The 24,037-nt window shown below is 44.4% G+C and overlaps 1 protein-coding gene across 1 annotated transcript; it reads left to right on the top strand.

The window, feature by feature from the left end:
- Positions 1-22,407, top strand: LOC144147321 (chymotrypsinogen B-like). Its single transcript, XM_077679437.1, has 6 exons — positions 1-221; positions 1,046-1,262; positions 11,370-11,499; positions 15,199-15,343; positions 18,091-18,218; positions 22,135-22,407. Exons 1-6 carry the CDS (start codon positions 158-160, stop codon positions 22,342-22,344), a joined length of 894 nt encoding a protein of 297 aa, XP_077535563.1. The 5' UTR covers positions 1-157; the 3' UTR covers positions 22,345-22,407.
- Positions 22,408-24,037: the final 1,630 nt, after the last annotated feature.

Below are 24,037 nucleotides of genomic sequence, written 5' to 3'. Positions count from 1 at the left end.
GATACTGCGGCGGCCATTGCTTCTGGCGCACGCAGCTTCCTTCACGTTCCGAAAACGAAGTGCTTTTGTTTTCCACGAATCATCTGGTCACCACACGGCCACTTAGCATCAAGACTTGAGGGCAACTTTTGCCTTCTAACACATTAGTCAAATTATTATGTTGAAGCTACTCGCTCTGCTCTCCGCAGCGCTATGCGTTGCAGCCTTCCCCCACGGTACTGGTATGTAACAATTTCTGACTTTTTATCATTACTGATTGTCTTGTTTGCAAGTGACGGATATTATTTCCCAGAGTATAGTGATCTGGAATGACTACGACTTACCCTAGATCTAGTACTTTTATAAAAGCTAAGTATCAACCACTGAACATCACTCAGCCGACGGCTCAACCACCGCCGCTTGCTCGAAGAAACGATCATTCTAAGTTTTTTCGGGGATCACACTCCAAGTATGCTTCACTCTGCGAATGTTCTGGGAATGAACGCGTGCGAATGCGTGCGAATGAATTGGGGTTTCACGCTGCAATATGCAAGTTCATTATAAAGTGACCTGGCCTTTAATACAGAGAACCCACAGTTCGACCTTTCCGTGTTTAACGAGTGAGGTAGATAAAAATAGCCCATAGTTTGTTCCGGTGAACTACTTCGATCATGCTATATCCAGTTTTCATATACAAGGGCAAATGACATCATATCTTCGCATGGTAAACTGTTGCATCACTTCTGCTTTTAAAACTTGATAATATAGCGATCCTTACAAGTATCATATACTGTAATCTTATTTCCTGTAATACTCACTACGCAACGCATTTCTTCACATTTTTATTGGCAACCTTACTCTCTCCCTAATTTGCGGATGTGATCATATTATATGTGAGATATTTCCATACGTTTTCTGCTGCTCACTTAAAAGACCGTTCTTCAAGTTGTCATTACAACGTTTTGATTATTAGCATTGGTATGGCGTTCAGCGTGTTCATGGGCCGCAGGCATTAAATCAGGTTCAGCTTGAATAGTGTACATCCCACGTTCGCGCCTTCCACCAGCGCAGTCCGGCTGCCCTGGCCCGCGCTGCCCATCCCAGTGCGGTACGCCGGCCATTCAACCCCAGCTCGACCCGGAGGACAGGATCTACGGCGGCCAACTGGCCGTTCCGGGTAGCTGGCCGTGGCAGGCTGGCATCTACACGCACCGCTACTCCCATTTCTGCGGAGGGGCGCTCATCAACGACCGATACGTGCTCACGGCGGCGCACTGCGTCTGGTAACGTACCAATCCCAGCCTTTCCGCTCCGTTTTACAGCGAAGCTGTTTACTCCTAGGGTTCCATGCATTTTTCTTCCGCGTCAAGAAAAACAACGATCGTCCTTTCATTGTTCGCGCTCCTATCACGCGCGTGCATAGTTTCCTCCAACTCCCCAGAGGTGGCGCCAGTCGGCCACGCTGGATCACGATACCAAGCTTCCACGTATCTTGGAGAAAGAAAGAGAGAGAAAAAAACATTTATATGACCTCTGTAGTGAAGTGAAGCCCTAGTCCGAGAATCTGTGTTGCCCTAACCGTCTTCGCTTGGGTCACCAGGGGAGTCTTGTCCTCCAGTCGAATGATAGTAACAGTGTCTCTTACAGGTCAGGGGAGGTGCGAGGGAAAGGGGAGGCAAGGCTGGGCTGTGTACGAATTCCAGTATTGTGTGTTGGAGGGTGCCTACTGTTGGCAAGATTTTCACGCTTTGAGCGGGCAGGTGCGTTCGTTTGTTTGTTTGCTTGCTTGCTTGCTTTGTTGTTTGTTGGTGTTTGTTTGCTAGCTTGCTCACTTCTTTGTTTGACTTATTTATTTATTTATTTGTTTATTTATTTATTTATTTATTTATTTATTTATTTATTTGTTTATTTATTTATTGAGTGTTACCGAAAAAGGCGTTCATTAGAGCATGATTGATTGATTGATTGATTGATTGATTGATTGATTGATTGATTGATTGATTGATTGATTGATTGATTGATTGATTGATTGATTGATTGATTGATTGATTGATTGATTCAGTGTTGCCGAAGAAGGCGCTCATTAGAGCATAACTAACTCTGCCGGCCGAGCACGCGACGACGGCGCCGCACCGTTAGCGTTGTCTTCGACACTAATTTTCGCACAAGTATGGCCCGTAGGCTACAATAAGGTTCGGGTCGTCCCACCACTGCTACTTCCGTAGCAGAAAAAAACCTACCGTCACCCTGAGTTCACTCTTTTGTTCAAATATCACTGTCACTTCGGCTACATTGGTCACCCAATCTTAATGAGTGGGATGGATGATTCTTTTTAGATGCTTTTTTCTGCAAACACAACTATACTTCACCGTTTTTATCAACACCTTTTTTGTCTATGACAAAAATGGAATAGACGAACGCGTACTCTGGGCTGCACCATGGTATAAAGTTGCACATTATCGGTCATATCAGTCACTATACACCATGATAAAATTGATCATATTTGGGAATGATGTTCCTTACTACAATCTCAGCCACATCGCGGGTTTTAAGAACCAATTTTCGTTTCTAGACTCTAAAATTGAATATTTAAGCGTACCCAATTCCTGCTCCAAAAAGAAATTTGTTTTGTTTGTAAAGACACTGTTTTGTAATGAATCGCATGTGTTGCGGGCACTGCTGGCATAACGTATGCGTTTTTATGTAATGTACATTCAACCCCGTCGACAATGCGCTACAGTAGCAACAGGCGGCAGGATACGTCGTGATGAATTATCCTCATTCCTAAAAACTCAACCCGGTCCGAGCGCTCAACCATGACCCCAATGTAGCTCAGAGTATATTTTTTAAGCGGGTCTGAGCACAACTCGGGTCAAAATTAGTTTTGGTGTGCGTAGGACTTGCAAGCATAAAAAACATACGCTCTTCAAAACTATTTTAGAGAGTAAATGACTGCAGCAGCTTTCGTGAATTCATAACGTCGAAAAAGCACAAAGGCGTACGAATAACAATTTCTTTCACTTATGAGGGTTTTCAATCGTGTAAATTTGCGTTCCTTCGCCTGGCGTACGTGTTGTAAACGAAGTTTTTACACTAGCTACAAAAGTCGTCACAGCAGTGACCGCCTCTTCTATTTCATTCTGGAAACATGTTAAAAAAGGGCGGTGGATACGGGGCGACAATTACGAGACTACAAAGCACTTGCGCTCGACCCAGAGCTAGTCCTGTGTAATCTATTCTTTGTCGCCCCCTCTCTATCCCGCTAATTTAACACGTTTCACAGTTCTCACCAACTAGACCACATTTATGCATTAACAAGCATTCATTAAAGAGTTCACGAAATGTCCTCTAACTTCAGTGGACGTCGCCGCACACACAACGGTAGCGCCGTTGTCGCAATCTGCCGACCTGTGTTTCACACCTGCTCCGAGATTCACAAGGTCTGAGACCACCATAAGCAATCGATGCTTACATAGTCACCAGAGTTTATGGCCAGCGTGGTTGTGTCGACGCCACGAAACCGTTCCTGGGAAACTTCGGTTGGCTGCTTACGTCCGGCCACGGCCTGATTTTGTTGTAGACGCTCCAAAAAAGCATTTCACGATGCCAATTGCTTTATTTTTTTCCGACGCTACAGCCTTCATCTCAATAAGCCATGAAGGCATGGAACTTTGCTTGAGTGCTAAAGCTTGTTTGCTGTAAAGTCTCCTGATAAAATAATCGTAAAATCCTTTTTAAATAAAAATGAATGGTCAGATTTTGTCTTACGATTCAGCTAACAAATTCATTGAACATAACAAGAAACTATTCACCATATAAATATGCTAGCGAAATCCGCGAATCCAAAAAATAGGAACTTCTAAAGCTGCATTTCAACCCTAAAAGACTGTCACCGATCCGTCCATCCACTGTCAGGGTCTGAGAAGATGTCTTCATGATTTATAATCCCAGATTAATTTGAATATCCCGCGTTTGTTTCTTTTATTTTTCAGAGAGCTTCGAGCTTCCTAGCTAGCTTTACCAAGTGCCCGGTTTCTAAATCAAGACAAATACATTTTTAACTCATGTGAACGCACTCTTTGCATGTGCTCGAGCAGGCGAGATTCGTTCCACGATACGAAAGCCAGGCGCTCGGTGCGATGGAAAACGTCAATAAACGTGCTAATATGCCGCTTTCAGCTCCTTACCCGACCTATACGATGCCATAACCACAATTATTTACGAAAACAATACGCAGAATTATACTTGAGCCAAGAAAACATTTTACAGTAAAAACAATTTTGAGTATTGCAAAAAAAATTCTCTGTTGGGGCTCGAACCCAGGACGTTCGTGCTAAGAACCGCTATTCGGTCCCTTGGGCTACCGAGCCCTAATAGCGTGGTTATTTAGTTCTTTTCGCCGTCGTTGAAAACTATTGCAAAAGTGTTTGAAGTGATACAGTAGGTATCGCTGGGTGCGTGTAGGAAGAGGAGAGGTATCCACCGGGGAACAAAACCTCGTCTCGCCCTGGGTTACAAAGCACAGTTGGGTGTTTTATGATGCTCTGGATTCTCAGTGAAGTAGAGGGCTCTAGAGACTTCTGCGATGGCGTAGCGCGGAGTAGCGTGGGCGGCTTGGAAGGGGCTTAGCGACGTCCGTGGCCACGCTGGGCATTTTAGGGGTGCAATTATGAAGGAAACAAACTTTTTTCGGGTCTCCTAATTACCACAGACACGCAAACTGCATATTAAGTGTCCATCACCTCAATGTGCTGAAATAACTTGTAGAAAGCATCACCTACAGCGTAATGCACGAAGCTGGCACCTCTGCTTTAAATTATGGCAGTTAGACTAGCCGCAAGTATTCCAGATTTACACGTTAAGGTTCAAAATTAACTCCACAGGGCACTGTAGGGTCCAAGTTGGGCAGTGTTGAAAGAGAAGCTGTTTGATATATTTTACGTTCGGGATGTACATCCGGCTGTCATCGTAGCTTAGTGACCTTACACAAGTAAATAATTCTGAAAGGTCGCGTTGTTTGTTGTTTGATGCCCAAAACTTTATTTTTTGTTTAAGATCGCTAAAACATTTTTAATGACCTAGAAGGACTCTAAACATCACAAATATGAAGTTAGAAAATAAATTAGGTTTAATAGGACGAATGGGGTGTCGAGCAGCCCCGCGAGGCGGCGGACAGGCAAGGCCTCGACGCGCTCAAGTAGGAGACCCAAGGCCCGGTCGGCGAGAGCTCTGCCGGCCCATCAATATAGTTTTCCCCAACCAACCAAATTAGGACTGACACAATGAGGTGTTTCCCCTGAGCAAAGCCGGGTACTTGCTGCTCCATATATTAGCTGAAGAAGAACGCTGCCTTGAACAGCGTGTATACACGCTCATTTTATGGTACAGGTCCAGGCCATAAACCTAAAGTTTGTATTGTTGTAATTCGTAATAGCAATAAAATAAAACTGCCAAGTTTCACTTACCTGTCACACGCCCATGGAGCCACCGGACTTGCTGCGAGTCCACGCGCATAAACAAGTCGGGTTTTTATCTCGCACAGCCCTCTATTTTTCACAATTTTTAAGGTCCGGATATCTTCGTCTGTCAACAGATGGCGTTACATTTTCAAAGAACCACAAAGCGCTGGAGAACAAAAATTTTTGGGTTGTTGCACCTGTGCAACGGTGGAAAATAAAGGGTAGACCAAAGAAACAGCGTTTTGCATGCTCCTTACTGTTTTTTAACACTGCAACAACATTTAACATTGCAACGACATTTAATACAGAAGGAGGTTCCAAAGTTACAAAACTGTTAGGGGGACCTCCTATTAATACATAAAACAGATGAAAAGTACAAATTTACAGGCAGTGGTTATAATGCATTAATACATCAAAGTAAATTCAAGTCTTAAAGCATGCTTACACAATATGAGTGAGAATAAAAGACACAAAAAAAGAAATTGACTAAATAAATGTACTGCAAAAAACAAATTGTGCAACGCAAAGGATCATCAAAACACACTGCTATTATTTACATCATTATTATAAACAACAGCGACATAAGCAATAGGTACTTATTTATTTAGGCAGCCTTCATGCCATTGATGAATTAATTGTGGTAACTAGGTGGTGTTTGACATGTTTTATGAATGAATAAGATGAAGTAGATGTTTTGATGTTAGTAGGTAGTTGATTCCAGAACGTAATTCCCATAAAATACACCGCACATTTTCCATAGTTAGTTTTAACTTTGGGTAATAGCAGATTGTTATTTTCAGAGAATCTCGTGGTGTTTAGGTTGAGCAGGTTAGATTGTGTTAAAGTACCAATAGATATTTTGTTGTTAACTACGCGGTAAATAATTGTTGTCAGCTTTTGCTGGAAAAGGTTGTGTAATGGTAGTACATTGAGGGTCCTGAAAATTGCATTTGCTTCAGAAAAATAACTGTTAAAGGTTTTGAAAGGTTGTTAAAGGTTTGACTGTTTTGAAGCGTTCATTTTACTTTAAGCAGCCACAGATTAGGAGTGCTCCTCCTATGTTCACGATTTATGAAGTACGGAGCACTTTACGTGCCCGGCTCGCCGTCGTAGCTCTCCCGCGGCGTCACGCGCCCAAACGGGCTTCGAAAACATAACCGTTTGTTCCTCTGTTCAACCTCCGCGCCAAAAGTTCAGAGAATGCTAGAACAAGAAGTTTATATACGCAGAACCGTTCAAAACTCTTGGAACCCCTGGCACAATTCATACATGTCCCCATTATTTATCGCAAAGAAAACTGCGGGTTCATTTGAGGCAAAATGTATACGCTTATAACCGGCCGTCCCCGCCTTCACTTAGGAATGCTGCGTTGGTTGCTTTCTACCATAGTACGCGAAAAAAAGTGACCGCACAACAAAAAAAAAAAAAGATGACACGTTAAAAAAAGTGCAGAATGGCTCCAGGAAACGCGAGATGAAAGCAAGCACAAAAAGAACAGACTTCCCGATCGTGCTGTTCCAGGAAAAACAAGAAACAAAGATAGAGAAAAGGATGCGATCTATACCAGGAGAAGGCGCGTGAGCACCGCGAAGGCGGGAGATTCGAATTGCATTGAACAAACCTCTGTTCAATTCATCAAGTGTGAAATGGAGCGGGATAGCGTGAGGCGTGGTAACAAAGAACGGAGAACGGCGCCACAGCCCCTCTGGCGAATCACTGCTCCGGACTTCAGGGCACGAGTTGAGCCCTATAATTATTTGTGGTCATTTTGAGGCACATTTTTCTCGGCATCTAACAAAGGTATCTAAATAACGTATATATAATTTTCTTTTAAATTTTTTGCTCTGTTAACTGAACTAGAATTATGAACATCCTTAAAAACTTCAGTTCTTTATAATTTTTTGTCCGTTAGTACCCAAATTTTGGCATTATTTTAGTATTAAAAGTTATGTAACAAAAAAACTGTTGCGTGCATATTTTGAATTCTAGTACAGCAGGTGTGACAAGTTATGTAGATGACAGGGAAAAAAATCAGCTCGTTGTCCTGGAAGATATAGGAAATAATGTTACCTATCTAATAAAAAACTTTGTTTTGAGATATTCGAGTTTAAAGTAAAAAAAGAGGTTAAAAACAATACTTTTTTGCCAGAAATACCACTGGAGACATTTATTTAAAAAGCTCCAGCTTCGTAATCACACTCGAAGTCATTTTTTTGCTTTTCAGTCGGTCGTCTGTCCTTCCTTGACTATTTTTGTGCACTATCGCACATATCTGTTCACAGAGTATTTCGCTTGTGGCCAACATCTTTAAGCCACTTGATGGTGGTGGTCTGAATGATTTGGTCTGAATGATTTTAAAATGGTGGCTCATGCGTTGCTATCATCATTTAATGAAAGAACAGCATTAAATTTTGCAATCATGACAGTGTGAAGCCCAGAAAAGATGTTTTTTCGTGCGCGGCTTCGAAGGGCAAATGTGGATAAAACGTGCAACGGGGTCTTTGGATTGCCCTCGCTGAAAAATCAGCTATGCAATGGTTGCTAACAAATGTCGTAATACAGCTGGTTCCAGAAAAGCTTGTTGATCTTGAACTGAGGGTTTTTTGATGAAAAAAAGACAATAAATACTGAGAACATTCTTAAAGAGGATGGGGGCACTTACTACTTGCTTACGGGAAAACTGTTCTTTTAGCGAGAAATAAGACTTTTTAAGGCAAGTGTGAATATGTAAAATGTGCACAAAGAACTGAACTTCCCTAATTGCGAAAAAAGAAACATGTTTTTTTTATTTCGCCTTACCCTGTGCCCTTAACAGCTGTCACGTTGAGTGGAACTGCTTTAATTTTTTTTTTTGGAAACGCTCGCTTTCATTCAGGTTGTCCAACTCCAACGCTTGTGTACCACTTTCAAGAATTTTTTTTCTCCAAGCAATGAGAGCAGGACATAGTGGAAGATGTCGCCAACCTTTCCGGTGGACATTGGCCGTCTGAGTGATCGACTTCACGAAGGATCGCCTTATAAATGTCACAACGATAACATCTCCAAGAGGCGGACATGCTGGTTTTTATCTTCCCCCCTTGTTGTCTCTCTAGTGGGAAAGCCCAGTGGCCACAGGTGGTGGCATCACAGCCAGTGCAAAGAGCAGACAATTCTCACGCGGTCTTTATCGTTATCAGGTAGCACGAGTGCACATTGTCACCTAAATGGTTGCGTTTGCCATCGTGGCGAATGAATAACTTTTTTTGCTTTTTGGCGCCGAAAGGCATACAGTATATTCTGTTCAAGTGATGTTCGTGGAATACTATAAGGCAATTGAATGACACTATGCGCATAACTTTAATTATTCAAGGATGTATTTCGGCACACGCGTTATTCCTGTACGGCTACAGAAACAAAAATTGTACGTTCTGGAGTCAAACCACTACTAGCGCAGTGATACAAACTGTATGTGAGGAGGAGGAGAAAAGCGAACGGAGAGGCCCCGAGTTTATCCAGGCTTAGGGCCCGGATTGCTACTCGGCACTGGGGAAGCGGGTGTTCAGCGGAGGTAGAGAGGGCAGGCGAAAAGGAGGGGATAGAAGCGGGGCCGCGCACACACTTTAGTCCCTTTGTGAGCACTATAGTCTTTCATTCAAGCGTGTGTCCTTCATGAAACGCTGAAGGGCTTTTGGAGTCAAGGATGTGACTGAAGCCCGTCTGGTCGGGATGCATTTTGATGAAGAAAGATAAGGACGCTGACCGCAAGTTCGTTCAGTTTAAAAGGAAATTAACGTTTCGGCTTCCACACAGAAGCCTTGGTCACAATAAAATCCCGAAGGGAAATAATCGCCTTATATACATTTCACAACTCTACGCAGGCAACTTGCGTAGATTGCCGGCAGGCTTCCAGCGCTTCCGGGAACGCCGGAAACCTGCCGCCAAGCTACGCAAGTTGCCTTCGCAGCATTGTGAAACGTACATAAGGCGATTATGTCCCTTCGAGACTTTATTATGACCAACGCTTCCGTGTGAAAGCCGAAACGTTAATTTCCTTTTAAACTGGGCGAACTTGTGGTCGGCGTCCGTGTCTTTTCTCATCAGAAGGGCTTTTGTTGCCTTCTGCGAAGTTCATTGTAGGGGTCGATGTCGTAGAACAGTCTCTACTTTGAACCGTTGAATGTCCAATCGGCTGAGCTCGGTGGACATAACGCGTCTTTCCTATGAATACTGGATCCGACAAGAAAGCACATTTCCGATTGTCTCTTCAACCTCGCAGGCGTCGCCGTAGTTACAATAGCCTCTGGAACCAACCGCCAATTTACATCGCCTGCCGCGACGGCACGTGGTTTGAATAAACAAATTTCTGAAAGCCTACCAAAAGTGTTTTACGCCAGTTTCATAGTATGTAGGAACACCAAACGCTTAGCGTCTGCTTAGGATATGTTGCGGTGTAGTTCTGTATACATTGCCACCGACTTGGCCAGTGCTGCTCATTTGATTTATTTTACGGAGCCCACAATCGCACACTATCGTGCAAAGGAGTATGTTGAAATATCGGTGTATATTTACCTCAACCCACCGGTTATTTCTAGTTACGATAACCTGTGAGTCCAGTGTACGAATGTAGCATTAAGGCATGCGTAGTACAGCGTCAAAACCGTCATGCTTCAATATACGTTGCACTGCAGCAACGTATTATGTAGCAGGGGACCTTCGCAACCGGTTAGTATACAAAGAAAATTGGACCGCCTAGCAGTGCCGGGGTGTAAGGGAGCAGGCAAAAACTATTAGAACGAACATACGTGCACCAATGTAGCTATGCGATGTTCAATTTGATATCCATGGAACAGTTAGTTGTCTGTACAAAAGCAAAACTAATACTAGTAAGCTTATCGACAAAAATTGCGGTCTAGGTAAATTTGATAATATTTTATGTTTCGTCATGATACATTAACGCGGATGTGACACCTACGAAACACCGATCTTTATTAACGATAGCTACTAAAACATTTTTCTTATTGGGATTTTAAGGTAGGTAGCTGGTACTCAGAAAATATTGAATAGATGTGTCTGTTATAAATTTTATTTATTTATTTATTTATTTATTTATTTATTTATTTATTTATTTATTTATTTATTTATTTATTTATTTATTTATTTATTTATTTGTTTATTTACAAAAACTCTCGGATAACACGTGTCGTTCGAGGAGTGCTCCCTTCGAAAGAAAATCCACAAATTAAAAGCAGCTAAGTGGTATATACGTAATAACAAAACCCCGCTCTCAATAATGACAGCAGTTGGACTAACCTCAAGGTGAGGCTCAAACCTGTTAGAAATTATGGCTCGATGCAGCCACCTGGAGAGCAGTGGGAGGCGGCGTTAGTCAGCTAGGATCCGCGGGTCCAGCAAGGACTCGTCGAACGAGCAGCCCAGGTCACCGGCGCCCTCCAAGCGCTGGTCACCACTCGTCGTTGACCCCACGCCTCCAGAGTAAAGCTCTCTCTCTCTCTCTCTCTCTCTCTCTCTCTCTCTCTCTCTCTCTCTCTCTCTCTCTCTCTCTCTCTCTCTCTCTCTCTCTCTCTCTCTCTCTCTCTCTCTCGATACAGCCACCAAACCAGAAAGAATATAATAGTAATCGTAGGTCTCGGCAATCCTGATAGTTCCGTTGGTATAAATGACGGCGAATACAGCGACAGAATTTTAAAAAGGCACCGACAGTGGAAGCATAAACCATGACAACCAATATAAATTAGTTGTGCGTCTAGGTAACCGCAATTGTATTAGCGCATGGGAAATGCAGGTGTCTTGTCCTGGCCCTCCTGCACACTGTGGCATTTATTTTTCCTGACCCTTTATCCAGACATTGGAGGGCTCATGGTGAACGTTACGCCCACAGTGTGCACATCCTCGTGCCTTCGTGCAGTTACACGCGTCACTATTTCGCTCCAGGCCCAAGCTCTCCACAAGCGTGAGGGTGCACTTGGGGTCCTATGCCCGCCGAGCAGTGGACAACACGGAAGTGGTCTACAAGGTCGAGGAGGTGTGCGCCCATCCACGCTACAAGCCATCCGGCAGTGCGGTAAGGAGGCGCAGTTACGAACGTTCTAGTTCAATGCTCTCAGAGAAACGGCAACCTTTCTTCAATAAATAATGGGAGAGGTTTGATATGTGACACAGCGTCCGTTGCTCTGACGTTTAGAAAGAACTTTACTGGGGATAAAAAACAATTGGGAGCAAATGAATTACTTCGGCTCTAAAACGTTCCTATATGTTACGTAACCGGAGAAATTAGGGAATATTTTATTCAAGATTGCGTTCACAAAACCGTTATGCGTAAAGGCGAGTAGTTGTGTATTCCCTTGTATAGGTCGGTAAGAAGAAAACTTCTACAAGTTATAACTAAGAAGACATTGCGCTTAAACATCTGCTGTAAACGGCTCTTCTTGCTTTTGTCATTGTTTTTTATCTTTACCCGCCGTTGTGGTTCAGTGCCTAAGGCGTTGCGCTGCTGATCCCAAGGACGCGGGTTCGATTCCCAGCCGCAGCGGGCGATTTTCTGATGGAGACGAAAGCGAAAACGCCCGTGTGTTCAAGATTTCAGCGCACGTTAAAGATCCCCAGGTGGTCAAAATTACTCCGAAGCCCTCCACAACTGCGTGCCTCAGCGCCTGTGGAGCATCGGCGCGTTAAACCCAACAATCAATCAGATTTCATCTTTTCACGCAAAGAATAGGGTGGCGGGGATGCGATTAATTGTGTGGCTGTAGCCTTGCGTGCACCATTGGATGTACGGGGGCTATATTACGCCGCATGTGCTACCGAGCCCGTATCTAAAAAATTGGCTCCAATCCACGCTTGAAAGGTGGTTGGAAATCAACACTTTAAACGACACCCACAATTGGCCATGCGTCATCACTTGAATTTACACATGTGGCTCTAAAAACGAGCGATTCTGCCATCTGTTACTTGGAATTCGCGTGGGCGGCGTCCCGAACGCAGAAGCGTAGGCCAAGGTCGGGCTAGAGTGGCGGACGCCGCCGCTTTAGCTCGAGGCTACAGAATCGCGCGACACAAGCGCAGACACCGGAACAATTCGGCACGTGAGCTTAGTGATTCTCATTTATACCGATTTAAACTAGTTAGTTTAGTAAGTTTGAGAATGTCGAGAGAGAGAAAGAGAAAACTTTGTTAGGAATAGATGGCTTAAGAAGACAGGGTGGCCACCAGGCAGGTGGCGACTAAAGCAGGTCGTTCAACCAAGAGTTCTTGGGTGGTGAAGTCGGAGCTGCCCAGCGCCTCTTAGAATGGCAAGAAAGCTGAGGGAACTTTTATAATTTCTATTTATTAGAACGAACTACTACTTTCTTCTTTTGTAATACCTCTTAAAACACAACCGAATTGGTATTCACCAATTTAGAAAACGAGTCCCATTCCTGGCAAGCAGTGCGCCAAATGTAGCGTTTCTCTAGCGGCTGTCTGTATGTGGTCTCCACATTTTGTTTTTTCCACCCTGAAAACGAATTCCTAACGTATCTTTGCCGTACGACCACTTAATTTTGTCGGGTCCGGTTTACCCAGGCTGGGCTGTCCAACAAGTTGATTCAGCCGTGCGAAGGAAGCGCCAATGGACGCAAAGCTGCGCCTAAACAGGCCCAGAGCAACTGTCGCTAAAGCAGACGACAAAGCCGTTCCGCCGATGCGCCCGCTGCTGTGAGCAAGACACCTGAGCGCGGGGAACGCTGGGTAATAATTCGCCGCGCCATCTACTCTGTGCTCCGTGGGTGAAAACCGCCCTCCCCCTCCCAAGCCGCGTTGGAGTTGCTTGTCCCGCACGCCACGAAGGAACCGTTGGCTGGTAGAGGTAGCAAGCTTTGCTATAAAACCGGAATGCTGATTCCTATCCGCAAGTTAGGGATATCGAGCCCGCACCCCTTTGCTCCTCAGGTTAGAGTAAGAGCACTCGGCCGCAGTCGACGCTGATAAGTTGTCACTGCGGATTTTGTATGCGAGCTTTGTGACCTCCTTTTAATTCAAAGTAAGCGAGACATAAGTGCTCATGGCTTCCAGATTTCGGAGCAACAGGGTATGGGAACACTGGAAGTACTACATGCCGCTGCAGCTCCAGACGCATACGCACACACAAATCTGCACGACACACGTCCTCATTAGGAATGCCGCAAACACTGAAAGCCTCTCTCTCTCTCTCTCTCTCTCTCTCTCTCTCTCTCTCTCTCTCTCTCTCTCTCTCTCTCTCTCTCTCTCTCTCTCTCTCTCTCTCTCTCTCTCTCTCTCTCTCTCTCTCTCTCTACTTTTTTTGGAGAAGGAGTTTATTTGTGGTAGACAAGCTACACTTCATTAAATCTACACACGAGGGTCCCAAACGGGGGTGTTGCTTGCGCAACGAGTTGCCTGAAATTGGACAGGTATATTCTATACTGACGCGTGATACAAAAAATGAGAACCGACAAAGCCTTATTCCCATTATGCTTTTTTTGTTATACACAGTTGAGAAGCAGCTCTAAATTGGACGATTGTAGAAGGCAAAAAATAGAGCACGCGCTGCGGGTCAGGAAGGGTATCCTACATTGTTTGAACAGCGAATCTGCTTAGCAGATCGTAATTTTTCGTGTCTGCAGTTAAAAATAACAAAAATTGCCGAGCGTGCACACGTGAGCGCGGGCGTCCCGGCGACCGTACGGCAGTTATCAAAACAAAGAAAATGCCGATTGCTGGTGTGCATAGAGTTTCATACTAATATACAGTAGAGGGAAATCTGGCGCCACTGTCTAGGGGAGCCGCGCTTCAGCGAGCGTTCCGTCATGTACCGGGCAGGCACGTTCCACTTGTCCTTGGCATGGCTCACGAACAGGCTGGAAAGTTGCCTCTGGCTGAAAAAAAAAGCAACAATATTACTGCAGAAGATTAATCACATTTGTTTCATTATTATAAAATTAGAGCACCAGAAAGGTTTATTTGTCAGGGATTATTTAGAAGCTTCAGGCAAGATGGACATGAAAACAGTGTTACCCGTTTTTGTTGATTTCGGCTTCAAGACAAACAAGGAGCCATGCGCCTAACCAATCCAAGTAGGCGAGGAACGTCGCTAGCTGCAATGGCGTCACCCACGGCGGCCCGGGAATGCAGCGCCAGATTTCCCTCTAGAATATATTGGTATAAAACTCTATTCTGGTGTGCGTGTACCTCGCGACGACCGCCCAGCGTCCCCAACGCACGTTTGTCAAGCCAAGCATACCCACTTAGGGAGATTGGCAAAAAAAGACAACCGTAGCGTTTGCCGTAATCCTGGCCACATGTGCTCGTAACGGGAGACTCCAACGTTCGCCGTAATATTGGCAACACTCGGTCGTAACGAGAAAGACAAGTCATAGCGTACGCCCCTCGAAGGGGTGTTCAATGATAACCACTTCTAAAAAAATGAAGGAAGTTGAAAGTTATAGCAACATGGATGGAGTAAGGGTCGTGGCGGCCGTGAAAAGAAGTAAATCAGCGTCAATCATGGACTTAAACCTTCGTGATGGTCGTGAAGGTTGCGTTCAGCTTCGCTACCTTCAAGTCTTACGCGTTAGTGTGAGCTTCCTTAATTTTTTTTTTCTGTTTTCTCTAAGTTTCTGCTGCTTCCCTTCCATATATGCACCAACCTGCACAGACGAAGGCCGTTTTATACCCAACTTAACCACCTAGCCATTATCGTGCAGCTGCCTCTACTTTATTTTGTGCGTGCCTAATTGGATTTAAATCATGTTCTTTCGTGAAACAGCTCAAAAACACCGACATAGCCATCCTCAAGCTTCAAAAGAGCGTCGAGTTCGCGCCTACAATATCCCCCGTCTGCCTTCCCGAACACAATGAGGAACTCCCAGCGGAATCCCTCCTCTATGTCACCGGCTGGGGCTCTACAGACGGTAAGGCAAGCTTCGGTATCGATGCTCGAAATAAAATTGCGGCATACGGAAGAATTTGTACACGAGGCAAAATAAAAACATTCGAGCTTCTGAAAATCCGGGAATCCATATTCGCGTTCTGATTTCGAGGACATTTTTTCCGTCGATTATTATAATGCTTGCGGTTTGGGAGAAAGCGCGAAAGTGTTTCAAGTCTGCGAAGGCAACGCTTGGCTTAAATGCACAGACAACCGATTCTTGTAGACTATATTTCTTTTCTGTCCGAAAAGAAAGGGCATTACTTAAAACACTTCAACCTCAAACTATTTTGCTGATAACACCTTAGAACTTTTGAAATCGGATTTTTTAGATCTACCGGCCATACGTGTCCGGCCAAAAGGAATACTGGGAACCATGACAGCGAGCCATGCGGCAACATACTTTTAACTGGACGTGAAAGAGGTGTTTAAAAACCTGTCCCCTACTAGAAAAACAATAAGCTGCAACCTTTCCTATTCCATCATGCGGTTTTTGAATCACGCGTTGCAATCGGCGGCATTGTTTGGACACGTAACCGACATAGCGTAGTGCCACGTTTGTACACTACATGTCGCCACCTTTGAGACTTCAGAAATTTCAGTGCAAAATTAAAATTGTTTCCGCCTGTTTATTTAGAAATCCCTTGCGCTTACCCTAATATTTAAAACGCTGGCTTTCATATGAGCTGGAGTACATGCCCTTGACAAAAATCGGTTGTCTGTCCCTTTAAAGACTAGCCCTATAGCATGCGCGAAGAAAGTATGACATTACTTCCCGCCCTCAACCAATGGGAGACTTCATTGTCCTGCCATGGGATGCGCACTTCGGACATTTTATCATGTAACATAGGGCGCCATGATTTAGCTAAGTGAGACGAGCATATATATAACTCACTTATACCCCGTCTCATGCGTTACACACGAACAAACACGCACACACATGTCCCCTGCCTTCTCATTTATAGGTTTTACGTGTGCCGCTTTTCCAGTTACCACGAAATATTGAACGTCAGCAATATTCTAATGCTTCCCTATCGAAGATCCTTTGGGGTCTTCTGTTTTATGCTTTCAAATGCTAAACATAGAAAATCCAAGCCAGCTTATCAGATGTAGCCAGAAGAGGCAGCTTCAACATTGTTAGAACCAGCGGTAACATCACCGGCGCTAACATTCTTCAGAAACGTTTTCTGCTGGTCGTTGTTTCAAGTTCTGTAATTAGCATTGACGCTACCAGCCAAAACGACAGTCACCAGCAGTGATGTCTGTAGCTGCCTGTGAACCTAATATTGCCACGTGATCTTGTAACAGCAAAGATCGAAGATCGGCAAGACAACATGCGTGTGAATAAACTTCTGCTTCAAAACCAGGCAGCCAAGACGACGACTATGAAGAAGCGCTACACGTAACCCTTCATCATCATGAAATCGCGTGCGAATGCCTTACTCTCACTTCTCGAGCACTTTTCGGGCAAGACCACGCTAAGTAAACCCTTACGTCACCCCCAAACGCGCATCTGCTGCACGCGTCAAATATACACTACCCAACTGAACGGGAGCCGAAACCAAGAGCGTAGGAATTCTCGCAATGGATCAATGAATATTTGGCCCACTTCTACAACACGGTAAATTAAGTCTTCAATTTCATTGCGTTTACCGGTTACTCTGCATCTGTTCGACGCTCTTGTGAATGCGTATGAACGGAACACCCATGGCATTCGATTTCAACGGAGCATCTCAATCACTGAGAAAAGAATACGTATGAATTTTATCCGGGCACTTATTTTGTTAGAAGCAACTCCACCCGCCATCACCGCGTTGAATTCAGGGGGCAGTGTGTAGCGCATTTTGGCGTAGTCGCGAATCCTCGCAACAAAATACACTATGCGCAGTGTGAAGCTCCATCTGGTAATTTGGTAAGTCGTAATACGATATGCTATATTCTGCCCGGCATATCAGTGCGTAAGGCACCAATTCCACATCATGAGAGACATTCTAAAATGGCAGTTCTTTATTGTGTATTACCTCCACCTTGTTACCGATGCAAGTTGACACCTTAATAAATACCACATCAGGTGCGAGTTGAAAAACAGTAGAACGCAATCATGGCTGTAACATTCCCAACTCAATCACGTGTCCCTTGCTGCAAGCTGTTCTGTGAAAACCATTGACGTTTTTATTGGTTGTCCTATCACCCAAGCCTCCAAAGCCACGATGTCCTGTTAGGCATCTCCACCTGCGCTAGACAAGTTCAAGAACGAAGTTACACCACCCTAAAACGTGACAATGGATAACCTACAAGGAATTTCTGTAGTAGACAAAAATCGTTTGTGAAGTATGAGGCTTCTGATGAGAATTCTGTTTTATTGATATATGTAACTCAATTTTTCACTCGTAAAAAGGGTTATCGGCAATGTTAGGGCAGCCTTCTAGCCTTTACCAAAGACACAGCACCGAGATGCTGCACTTTCAATACACTGTGGGTGTTCGAAATTTGACAGAACTGATCCAACCAACGTGGATAGGCCGCGACAGCTGCACCTGTCCATCTGGAACAGCGTCGCTCTGTCTATGGTTGAAAACAGGAGGGGAAGAATTGCCTGACTAGGAATGTCTGTGCATTTAAGCGATGATTCAAACTGGTGCAGCGCGAGCGGTCGGGTATTTCAATATTCAGTAGAAACGTGCATGTACTGCGGGAAATAAATAACTGGTGTGTTCATTTTGCGCGCAGCCGGCAGGGTGATCCAGAAGTCGCACGAACTGAAGCAAGCGCTCACTAAAGAACTGCCTCGGGCAAACTGCTCCTCCGCCATCCCTGAGGTCATGTGTGGAAGCCACGAATACGGATCCTCCTGCTTTGTAAGTTGGCCGGCTCATTTCTATATGCACTTTGTTGTTTTTGTTGCAGATCGATAGCATGAGTAAAGGTGAAGCATCTTCCGGGTCATTTCGAACAAAAAGAGTATTTCTCGGACTACCTATAAACACGAAAATTTCAGTCTCCCGGTCACTCTATCCAGCCACTTGCGCGCTCCAGAAATACAAGCAATACAATGCTCGAACAGGATGTATATATCAATAAGAGCGTTCAAAACTACTTAAACTGCTTCCATAACTATACATCTCCACATCATTCAGCGCAAAAAATACATCGGACTTGATTGAAGCAAAACGTAAGAGCACAACTGAGAGTACCGGCGTTCTTTTAATTAGGAATACACATTGGGTTACATTTCACTATAGCATATGGAGAAAAGAACGTGGGAAAGAAAGGTGACATCTGGATGACAATGGGGAAAAAATTAATTGAATTTTGCAAGCTTGTCAGCTGCACGAAAATACCGCCATTGTATTCACAGTGAGAACGGCTACACGGGAGAAGATGCGAATGCGGGGGGGGGGGGGCGGGGGAGGAGAGGAGGATCGAGGAAAAAATGTCACATGGCAGGGGCAGCCCAAGACTATCGTGTTTCGACGAAATTTTCAACAAAGCAAGGAGATACGCGGGTATTTTTTTGTATGCTCTGAACCATAACATATCGAGCGAGAAAACACACAGACGTATTCTTAAGGCGTAAAGCTTTTTTATTTGAAAAGCTGCTGTGGAGTACATTTCTGGATAACTGCGACATCCAGAACAGGCTAAATTTGTGGTTAATGTCACCTTAAGAACCACAAGACGTGGAGCGCGCATGTGATGGGAGGAAATCGTTTTAATAATTATTCTCACTTATCAAGTGCAGCTTTCTGCCCATCGAAACAGTATTTTTCACAGCAAAGTACACGCTTTGACAGTGAAATAGACTCGATGGGTGCTCACATACAAGGAACAACTAGAAACCCTCTAGAACCAACTAGAAACCATTACCATCTTTTTTGTGGTACATGACATTTCATGACACTTGCAGGGTCACTGAAGGTCATCATACATAGAACCGTTTCATGCCTAGAGCCCTCATCATACCTGGAGCCAAATGGCGTAGCTGTGGTCCATGTTCAGGAAAGCTACTTTGATATCTTGAAGTATAGGTGGACTCCTTGTTGGTCCACCGGATCTCAGTCAGGGCGTTAACAATGCGACAATAACAATGGTCTTATAAGCAAAAAATCTGCGCAGTGAATACCGGAAGCCGGCAGAAACTGTAATCAGGTTTTCTCTTTTTTTTATTATTATATATGGTAATTTATAAAACCCGCAATGTATTGCGATCGTTAGTTCCGATTGTTGCTGTGGGTTTAGCACTAATTTGTCTGGTGCTAAATAATTGTCTTCGTGTAAGCACCCATTCCCATCTAGGGAAATTTGCCGCTGTTTTACATGCCGAGACACCTTCTAATGAGCTCGCATTAATATTCCAAGCTTGCTAAGTAACACCAGAGTATACACCTAGCATTTGTCGTTAGCCTAAAGGTGTAAACAGAAATAAGGGATTCTTTTAGGTTAATGGTTTTGCACACAAACGTAGCACAAATTAACCAAGGCTGCTCGTATAACTTCTTGAATATAGTAAGGACACCCCGCATCTTCAAGACAGAGTTGTTGATCCTGGAGGGGTGAGAGGGAATGAAAATTAAGGACCGGTTCTGCTATAAAAATGGAACCCCAGAAGCCAGAGATCTCAAAATGGCATCCAGAATACGACTGAATTCCTCAGTCAGACATAACGTGATCAATGTAGAATATGTTTCATAAGAGCAGACCAATACATTTGTCATTAAAAAACGGTTTGTTTACGTCGTATGGCTAAAAATAGCCACGTGCCGCGCGCCGCCGCCTAACTTCGCAGAGACGGCAATCAAATCCACCAAAGACAAGGAAGCAGGCGCAGGTTAGACGGGCACCGGTTTATTGCGACCTTCGAGCATTTATATGTAGCGTAATTCGGCCATTAAAGATGTCACGAGCCTCGCTACCCGTGCGACGTCAGTTGGATTCTTCGCTTCGATGTCGTCGTAATCCCCAACACCTTACATTTGGTAACACTTACCCACTACTCCACAACGTCGCCACATGAAGCGCGGTTCCCGATGTACTTAAATATGAACGAAAGGGTGCCAAAAGGAGAATTGAACTGCCAAACAGGCGAGCGCCCCTGGTGCCGTAGCGCCTGCTTCCAAAAGGTTTCGAGGGGATAAACAAGATTAAAACGATCGCTTGCCCCTTATGGCGCCACACTCCCCAGGAGAAGTCATCGTGCTTTCGCATTCAAAGCGGTTAAGCAGACTCAAATGCTCTGTGGAATTTTCACTTGAAGAGAGAGAGAGAGAGATAGCCCTTATTACTTGGACTGACTATGTCTTTAAAGAAATAAAGTAAATTCTTTAAACCTGCCATTTAAGAAAAATACACAATAGGACAAAATACAAGTTTGGTTAATTAAAACGACTTTTGTTTAGATAAAACCGATACTAATTTTATCGCCAACTTCAAAGACATAATGAAGATATTACGGAAAACGTATGAACCAGCGGCTAATCCCTAGCAACTTCAGGCGATTTCTCGATGGCGCCACAGAATCTCGTTTGTGCTACTGCCGGCAGCCGGCGCCAGCAGTGGCCAAGAAACATGACTGGGCCAATGCAGTGGAGCCCCTGGTGCCGTTTAATCGCGTCACTTGAATGATAACGCACAGTTAACACGCTGATAACGGACTGTCAGCACTGGTTTTTAGTGCTTACTTATATTACGTTACCCCTGCTCCTTATATGCCACTGCAGCTCGAAATTTTAGTCCTGTAATATTTCGTGTGTTTTTAAAGACGATAGTCTTCCTTAGGCATTTAAGCCCAGACATTTTGGTCTGTCTATATGTCTCTCTGTCTTCCTGTCCGTCTGTCCGTCGGTCACTTGATTCAGCCACCCGGCCAAAGTGAAATAAAAGCTGTTCGATAGTCTTATACACCGACAGCCAAATATAAATGTCTAAGTCTGGTGTCAATTATTAATGTTAATAGTTGTCAACATTTTTGAACAAGAACAAGACATTACGCAAGTATAAGACAAAAGAAACAATACATAAGCGATATTTACAGTGTTCCTTTATAAAAAAATTCATAAATGCATGATTTTTGCGAAATGAATTACTACATCCACGGCAGAAAACAAATTCACTCCGTCGCCTGCTGTCACCCGCGCCACTATAGCTTCTCACGGCATTCCAAGAAATGAAACTGCAACAGTCACAAAAAGTTCCACTAAATAAGTTACACGTTCTGCTCGGAACGCACGTGGAGTCGGCAAACGCGGTTCTATAAACGTTGAAGTAGGGCGCTTCGATTCACGCGCGTCTCCGCCGCACGGCGGCGCTGGCATCGAGGCACCCGGCCTGGAGCAGTGGAACGCGGTAAACTTAAATTGACTTGAGCAAACATTCACCGTGTTTACCTTGGTAGGAGCACGACGGAAGAGAAACAGCATGAAAGGTGAAGGGGAAAGCGAAGGGAGGCATTTACTTGGCAAATGTCGACAAAGACTATCGTCTTTTGTCAACATTTTCAACGAAAGGAGCACATACGCGGCCAATTTTTGGTTAAAAAAACGTCTTTAGTGGCTGCAATAGAGCAGAGTGAGTTACCAAAGGTTAGTTGTTTCAAATTGAGCCAACTTTTCTTTTTGTCTTCATGACCCCTCTACCAAAACCTGCGTTGAAATCTGTGTATGCCACATCACTTCTCCACCACCCTTACGCGATTCCCCTGGGAGTTCGGTTTTGACGTTATCATAGCAACTTCACTGATGAGATAACGCAGTTCCTTTTTTTTTTCTTTCCCTCAAGGGTGACAGTGGTGGCCCAGTAGTGCATCAGAGAAATGGCACGTGGACCTTGTTCGGCCTCGTGAGTGGTGGTCCGTGGGTGTGCGGAGACGCTGACGAATACCCCCTCTTCTTCGCCAAGGTTTCCCACTTTATGGACAACTTTATTCTGCCTTACATGGACCCGAAAACGCCCAGGAAAGAAATTCGCAAGATCTGCAAGCTCACGTAACGACCAAGGAAGAAAAACCGCCTGAGCAGTGATTTTTTTTTTCCTTCAATAAACTACACCTACGTACGTTAGTGCTGAACTCAGTCACTTTTCGTGCCTGTTCTCTTTTTAAACTTGCATTCCGAAGCGCAGAACCCTCGAACTTTTTTTAGAAATCTTTGCGTCACAAAGCTCGCAAATCTTCGTCAAACTCGTGTTCCGTATCTTTGGGTTACAAATAAAAGCATAAAAACCATTTTTATCATTAACAGACGCGTCCAGAATGTGCTCGCCGCAACTTAAGATGCGCAAAAATTTATACTTGGCTAAATTACTTGGCTAAATTAATAAAAACAGTGTCGGTGCAACAATTTCTCCAATGATTCCCGAGGTGCTTGTTCGTAATGTAAAATATTGGCATGCCATGACTAAAGACACCTCTTTTTAACGCAGTTTGCCTTGTAACTTTTCATCCAAAGCATGCGAACTCGCCGTAAATGGGCTAACCACAAGGGCTACCATTAGCTAAGCAGCTTAAAATTATTCAACCATTACCACCTAATTACAAACAAACGTATTATTCGCCAACAAAGCCTTGTCCGGTGCCTGGCGACTACAGTGACTAAAACTTCGTAGTCCTAGGCCAGGTCTAAAAAAACACAGAGCCGAAGTACCTTTAGCGCACCGCTCAAGGCACTGGCTGTGAAACCATGGTAGTTATAATTTTGCGGCTGTTCTGGAACATTTCGTCTGAGCCTCAAATTCGGCCGAATACGGGTGCCTGCACGGACGTTCTGTGGCGTTCACAATCCCATCCACCACAAACGCGCCATTGGACATTATGAGTGCGACAGGATTGAATTGCCCATTAACCGAGAAAGCCAGCATCCAGAGTCTGTAGCAGCGAAACGGGCATCAAACCCCCCATTGGCTGCGACGCGCAGCATATACCCTTTCCGGATATTTTCCTGCCATTTAAGACTAACGTTACCCTTTGAGGCCTGACAACGTTAACAGGAACCCGCACCTTGACGTAGGAGTTTAACGCGACTTGGCACATAATTGCTCTGAATGTTAAAGCTACCTAACATAAGGCCAAAACTGCGACAGCACATGCCTGCAGAGGTGTATTGCCCAACATTAACTCCCCCCCCCCCCCCCCCTTCCCGCGATTCGTCGTTTCGTGCGGATCCCAATACTCGCAAAGCTTTACACGTTCGCAAAGCAGCACATACCGCCCTCACTCCGCGGCACAACAGTCACCAGCAAACTACACCGCTATACGCGGTAGTGTGCAGCACCGTTGTAAATGCCGAAACATCTGCATTGTCGGCATCCTGAAAATTGGCGAAAGTGGCCGTCCACGAAAGTACACTGCAGGTATACACCACAGAAAGACTCGAAAACACTATTCGTAGGGTGAAACGGCAGGCAGCAGTCAGCCGCGCTCCATTGGACATTAGTGATTTCGCATTCACAACTCATTACAAGTGCCTAACTCATAACTCATAACACAAAAGAGGCGCCCGGGGTGTTCTGCTGTTAAGCGTTCTTGTAGACATTTGCTTTCATTGCGTCCGCAATAGATGAGGCATGTCTTAATTATGCCCGGGTCCAATCTCATCGAACTCAATTTCTGCTTTCTTTTTTTAACGAAGTCCGCAATTATTTCCTTGTAAGGAAGATTTTAAAACCTGCATTATAAAAATTGCAT

This window comes from Haemaphysalis longicornis, unplaced genomic scaffold, assembly GCF_048455015.1.
Source record: "Haemaphysalis longicornis isolate Haplotype H1 unplaced genomic scaffold, Haemaphysalis longicornis Haplotype H1 scaffold_7, whole genome shotgun sequence".
Classification (NCBI taxonomy): Eukaryota; Metazoa; Arthropoda; class Arachnida; order Ixodida; family Ixodidae; genus Haemaphysalis; species Haemaphysalis longicornis.
The sequence above is the reverse complement of the archived record's forward strand: the minus strand, read 5'-3'. Positions and strand labels throughout refer to the sequence as shown.

Bases quoted from the DNA above. Each gene is read 5' to 3' on its own strand.
- LOC144147321 (XM_077679437.1), top strand. From the start codon at position 158: ATGTTGAAGCTACTCGCTCTGCTCTCCGCAGCGCTATGCGTTGCAGCC. The intron at 11,500-15,198 runs GTAAGGAGGCGC...TTCGTGAAACAG, and splicing joins ACAAGCCATCCGGCAGTGCG to CTCAAAAACACCGACATAGC. The intron at 18,219-22,134 runs GTAAGTTGGCCG...CTTTCCCTCAAG, and splicing joins AATACGGATCCTCCTGCTTT to GGTGACAGTGGTGGCCCAGT.